This window comes from Triticum dicoccoides, chromosome 5B (assembly GCF_002162155.2).
Source record: "Triticum dicoccoides isolate Atlit2015 ecotype Zavitan chromosome 5B, WEW_v2.0, whole genome shotgun sequence".
Lineage (NCBI taxonomy): Eukaryota > Viridiplantae > Streptophyta > Magnoliopsida > Poales > Poaceae > Triticum > Triticum dicoccoides.
In genome coordinates this window covers 666,712,093-666,718,513 of record NC_041389.1, presented here as the reverse complement: position 1 = coordinate 666,718,513, position 6,421 = coordinate 666,712,093, and the positions used below count along the sequence as shown (strand labels likewise).

The window sequence follows — 6,421 nt, the reverse complement described above, 5'->3', positions numbered from 1 at the left end:
TCACAACACCTTGCTAGGCAACGGAGTTGCACCGGGACAGAATACAAATTGTCTCAAAAAAAAAGATAAACGGTTATGTGTCGTAGCGTAATCTGATTACGCTAGAATTAGACACGAGTCCGTCCTAGGAGAGAACATCTTGTACAACAAGAAACAATCCTCGACGACGGCATATACATACATAGCATAGCCTCCTCGATCGGCTTCTGTACCCAAGTACTGCCACCCTCCTCTCGATCTAAACCATCTTGATAAGCCGGCACGTTCCATCCTCCTTACGACGACGATGGGCAGCGAGTCGATCATGCAGTCGTCGGACCAGACGGCGGCGATAGTTGACGAGAAGTTCTACGCGCCGACCAAGACGGTGTTCACGGTGACCAAATGCTTCACCTCGAAGGGTGCCGGATTCACCGTCACGGACTCCGCCGGCCCCACGGCCGTGATGGAGGTGGAAACCACCGAAGTGGGCGTCCGCAACCTAAGCTGCCTGCTCTACCGCGACGCTGCCTCACCCAGCCCGCTGATCACCCTCCAGGAGGCCATGATCAGCAGCACGGGTCAACGGCAGTGGAAGGCGTTCAGGGGGCACGGCACCAACGGGAGCGATTTGCTGTTCGTCGCCGTGGACATGACGCGGTTTTTCCAGATGGGGATCACGGTCCACGTGTTCCGTGCCGGCAACACGCCCCGCGACGAGAAACCCGATTTCGTCGTCCGTGGCAGCTACTACCGCGGCGCCATGACCGTGTCCCGCCGCAACGAGAAAGACAACTACATTGACATTGCCGACATTGCGGAGATTGGCAGGGAGAGTTCTCTGTGGTGCGCGATGCTTGGACATAACACGTATACTGTAGGGATCAGCCAGGGCGTCGACCAGGCGTTTGTCCTGGCGCTCACCGTGATCCTCGACCAGACGTATAGCCCTAAGCTCGACTCATGTTGCTGTGCTTGTGACCATTCATCTCCATATGGGAGAGATTGCCGCCGAAGACAAAATCGTTCAATAGATATATGAGCATAGGCTTAGGTTTGTGGTGACTTGCGTCGTCATTCTAGTCAATTTGGAGTCGGAGTTGGGAGCATGTGATGACGTAGTCGCAACGCGTTAGGTTTCCTGTGTTTGGGTCTGAAAACTGGAGTTGTACTAGGTCGAGTCGTGTTGGGCATTAGTTGAGTCGTTTTGGAGGTGACATGTATCTTCTTTATTTATTACTCGCTCGGTCCAAAAATACTTGTTGGAGAAATAGATGTGTCAAGATAAAATGAAATCATTTTTTTAAATATAGTACAGATGCAAGCAGCACCTTCAAGAGACTGAGGCGGCATATCATTTTGACATTTATGAAGTCGTTGACGGGATATCTCCTCCCACTGAAAGCGCATCGCGAAAATCTTGAAATAAATCCCGGAATAATCCAAGCACCATGAGCTTGAACCCTGGCTGTGGCGACCGAGCTCGTCGGCGCGTCACGGTACAACGCCACGGCGGAATCCACGGACTTCGTGTCAAGGGCCGAGCAGGCAAGGCAAAGCGTGAATGCCTTCGTGGCGCACGCAACCAACAAGCACATCCGCGAAGTCCTCCCTCCTGGCTCCGTCGACTCGTCCATCTACTTCAAAGGGGCGTGGTCACGGCCGTTCGTCGTTTCCACCGTGTCGTTCCACATCCCAGGCGGCACCACCGTGCGCGTGCCATCCATGACCACAAGCCGGTCACAGCACATCGCGGTCTACCCGGGCTTCAGGGACGTCAAGCTGCCGTACAAGAACGACGTGCAGCAGCAAGCTGAATTCTACATGCTTATCCTACTACCGGACAGGGAAACTGTTAGTCTCGTCGATCTGTACGGCAAGGCCATGTCGACGCGGGAGTTCATAAGACGCACACGCCGACAGGGAAGGTACCAGTCGGGCAGTTCATATGGTCCCCAAGTTCAAGTTCACGTCCGAGTTTGAAGAGTCATCCGACATGCGGAAGCTTGGTATCACTAGAGCTTTCGAAGGCGGCGACTTCTCGGGTATGATGACCGGCGGGGAAGGGCTTTCAATCAACGGGTTAACCATAAGGCCACTATCAAGGTGGACGAGATAGGCACCGTGGCCGCCGCTGCCACGGCCATCGTCGGGTTTGGTAGTGCATGACCGGGGCATGGGTCGTTGGACTTCCTGGCATGTTTCAAGCACCACCCTACGTAGCCCATGTCATGTGCCAAAATAGAACCAAACTAGAGACACGTTAGTTCTACACATGAAGAAGCAGAAGAGTCCATGACCATGCAGTGAAGAAGAAGAAGAAGAAGAAGAGTCTGCGATCATGCAGGTTTCCACCGTAAAGATTTGTCTGTAAAAATTTCATGTATAAGTCAAATTTGTACTGGGAAGAAGAAGAAGAGTCCGCGACCACGCAGTTTCAAGCCACGTCAACCGGCCGCGAGAGGGGGTAGACCATGGTGAATTCCTCTTAGTTTGTCATAGGGTAGGTCGTGGTGACATATATACCAGACCAAGTTTGAGCAATACCCCACAACTTTAAAGTGGCCAAAATAGTGTTATTCATTGGAAAGAGATCGTGAAATTGGACCATCGGAAGGGTGATGAGAACTAACCCAAACAGAATGGATAAGAAAAAAGAAAATAAATAACATGCAATAAGTAAATATAAATGCAATGCATCACAATATAAATCATTTTTTGCACTACAAAATAGGTTTGCAAAAAATAGAGTGCTTGTAAGCCGAGTGCCGTTTAACGGGTACTCACCTTACATCTAGCTCCGTCATGGAGCTACATGTGGTCTACATGATCTCCACATGGAAACAATAGTTGCCGAGCCCTAACTCTAAGCCGAGTGCATTTGCTCTATGTGCCGAGTATTGTATGCAAGCCGAGAACCTTTTTTTCCACCCACTCGACTTATTTGGACATAAGCCAAGTCGCTTTCGTGTTTCTGCACTCGACTTTCAGCCTGCCATACGGCAACGTGTGACTTCCCTGTAGTGAATACTATCATAGTAGGGGGCTGCCAAACTACTTTTACATGTCCTTGATGTTTATGTCACCTTATCTCCGCAGGCAAGATTAATGCATGACTATGTGTTAGACGTGATAGGTTGTCCTGCCGTATATACATATGTAGATGCCACGGCCGATCTCTTGCCTTCTCTCAACGACAACGACGCCACGGGTCCTCGTCCTCTCCGTCTGCCGCTCCTGCGGCGGGAGCGGGTGGGGACCCGGTGATCTTCTTGGTATAAGTAGAGAGGATAGGCATAGGTTTCTGTCAGAGGTACTGCATCAATGGTGGAGATAGCGCCGCATCGGAATAATCTGCTTATGCTCTTCCTCCATCTCGGTGATGTCCTAATGGGCGGCACCGAGGAGCAGGTGGCTCGGTCTTCTTGCCGGTCTCTAGTTCCGGTGAGATGTGTGTCCGCTGGTCAATGCACGACATCCTCCCGGGTGGCGTTGGTATCGACCTTTGCGGTTGTGTTTGGTGTCTTGCAGTGTGGTGCGTGGATGGCGGCAAGCAATGACATTCATTTTTTCGACCACGTTGGATGAAGGATCTAGCGGACACGGGGAAGAACCCCGGGCGACGTGCCACAAAGTCTCGGTCTCGTCGCTTGCGGCGACCCGGTTCATCGGCTTGAAAAGCATCCTTGTATGTGAAGGTGCTCCTACAAATCTAGGTATAACGGCAACTCCCCTCTTTCTTCAGTGTTGCCTCGGTGACCATGGAAAATGAAGGTGGACGATGTTTCGGCATGGCACAAGATTCTGCCGGAGTGAAATGTTAGTTTTACTTCTTGTGGAGTCCTTGATGTAAAACTGCAATACATTTTATGTATGTCTGTTGTGGTGACATTGTGTGTAATCTTTGTAATCCGTTTTTCTCAAGAAATATACTATGTGGCTACTTCAAAAAGATGACGCATGCAGCAAAGCGCGTGACAAACTTTCTACTCCGGTACAGATGCATCGCAGAGGAGGTTGACGTCCGGAAGGAAGCGATAAGCCGCTAGTCGGTCAAGTTTTTTCTTTCAAGGATAAGTCGGTTAAGTTTTTCTTTTTTAGGGAAGGGTTAAGTCGGTTAAGATATGTTTCCATAAATAAATTGATAATTAGCCCAACAGCTTATTAGTAGTTCAATTGTGCACCTAACCCTAACCCATACGCGAGGTCGCTCGCAGGGACTCTGACCGCCGCCTGTCTCCTGAATCCTGTCTGAATCTGATCGTCTCCAACATCTGATCGAGCTGTGATCCTGCCCGAATCTTAACGCGAAAGGCGCGATCAAGCACACGGCCAAACGCGGCGATTCCCGATGTCGCCCTTCGGGAAGTTCGTGGTCTGCTTGACCCTGTTCGCCGCATGGCGCCTCCGCTCGACCCTGTTCGCCGAGGCGCCTCCAGCTGCATCCTTCGAAGTTGGTGTCGACTCTGCGTCCGCGATCGGGAACGCATCGTGCGTCGCACTCGCCAGGGAGGCCGGCGTCCGGGCGGAAGGTGGCACCGGCCGCAACTTCGTCATCTCGCCGCTGTCCATCCACGCGGCGCTCGCGATGGTCGCCGCCGGCGCCCGGGGCGACACGCTTACAGAGCTCCTGCGGTTCCTCGGGTCGTCGTCGCTCGACGCGCTGCACCGCGCGGCGGCGACCGAGCTCGTCGGCAGGCTCAACGGCATAGCGCAGACGTCCTTCGCCAGCGGCGTGTGGGTCGACCGGAGGTGGGCGCTAAGGCCAGAGTTCATGGCCACCATCGCGTCGCGGCACAACGCCACGGCGGAATCCGTGGACTTCGTGTCGGGGGCCGAGCAGGCGAGGCAGCGCGTGAACGCCTTCATGGCGGACGCGACCAACAAGCACATCCACGAAGTCCTGCGTCCGGGCTCCGTCGACTCCCGCACGGCGGTCGTCCTCGCCAACGCGCTCTACTTCAAAGGGGCGTGGTCTCAGCCGTTCGACGTCTCTACCGCGCCGTTCCACATCCCAGGCGGCACCACCGTGCCCGTGCCATCCATGACGACAAGCCAGTCACAGCACATCGCGGTTTACCCAGGCTTCAGGGCGCTCAAGCTGCCGTACAAGAACGGCGTGCAGCAGCAAGCTGAATTCTACATGCTTATCCTACTACCTGACAGGGACACTGCCAGTCTTGCCGATCTGTACGACAAGGCTGTGTCTACGCCGGAATTTTTCAAGACGCACACACCGATAGGGAAGGTTCCAGTCGGGCGGTTCATGGTCCCCAAGTTCAAGTTCACATCCGAGTTTGAAGCGTCATCCGACATGCGGAAGCATGGTGTCACCAGGGCTTTCGAAGGCGGCGACTTCTCGGGCATGGTGACTGGCGGGGAAGAGCTTGTCATTACCAGGGTGCACCATAAGGCCACCGTCGAGGTGGACGAGGTAGGCACCATGGCCGCCGCTGCCACGGCAGTCGTAATGGGGGTTGGTAGTGCGGGTCCAAGGGCACCACAGGATCCGGTCGATTTTGTGGCGGATCGGCCTTTCTTATTTGCCGTGGTAGAGGAGCGGACAGACGCAGTGTTGTTTCTTGGTCACGTGGCTAATCCTCTCGCTCCTTAAATGAATAAATAATTATTCTATAAATTTGTTCGCCGGACATGTGATTAATCGTGCCACCACCTTCGTGATGTGCAGGACATGCCACAATGCTATCTCTCGCGACCTTTTTCATTTCGGCAAAAAGTGGAACCCATGTGTATCAAACGTGCTCAATATTCTCATCCGTCGATCAGTGGTTTAGGCAAAAAGTTTACCGTAAACATACTATTTTCTCCAAACAAAATCGTAAAGTCAGTCTTCAATGTGGTGGTTTTATGATGTTAACTCGACGAGGACTAATGTCGTCGTTGAGATGTAAACTTTTTGGGTCCCGATAACTACCACACGTGTGGGCGTTAAGGGATCTGCCCACACGTTCTGTGTGGTGCCTAAGAGGACCAGCCCACACGCTTGTGTGTGTGGGCAAAACTACTAGCGCAAACACGCCTTTTTTTCCCTCCCGGTCCCTCTTATACGCGTGCGTGTGGGCGAAATAGATAACGCCCACACGCCCGGTACTTCGGACCTCGTACCTCGTGCTCCCGCACGCCCCACGTGACACTTTACCGCGCGCACGCAGTTGCCATGGGCCGGACCCTCGTCTATGTTCGTTTAAGTGCAGTTGCCATGTCGCTGAACTACGGTTGCCATGTCGGACAACTACAGTTGCCATATCTGCTCAACTGCAGTTGCCATCTCAGGTCAAAGTTCCAGATTGCCATTTTTTGGACAACTACAGCTGTTGCCATGTGTGGTCTGGTCTACTGCAGTTGCCATGATTTCAAAACTTTAGGAGTTGCCACCTACTAACACTAGGCAGTTGCCATCTCAGGTCAAAGTTCCAGATTG

The 6,421-nt window shown here is 52.9% G+C and overlaps 1 protein-coding gene and 1 pseudogene across 1 annotated transcript; both read left to right on the top strand.

Moving 5' to 3' along the window:
* The first annotated feature begins 286 nt into the window (after positions 1 to 286).
* LOC119310439 lies at positions 287 to 2,148 on the top strand (annotated as a pseudogene).
* Positions 2,149 to 4,330: 2,182 nt separating this feature from the next.
* LOC119310438 (putative serpin-Z12) lies at positions 4,331 to 5,593 on the top strand. Its single transcript, XM_037586193.1, has one exon. The coding sequence runs from the start codon at positions 4,331 to 4,333 to the stop codon at positions 5,591 to 5,593; it is 1,263 nt and encodes a 420-aa protein (XP_037442090.1).
* Positions 5,594 to 6,421: the final 828 nt, after the last annotated feature.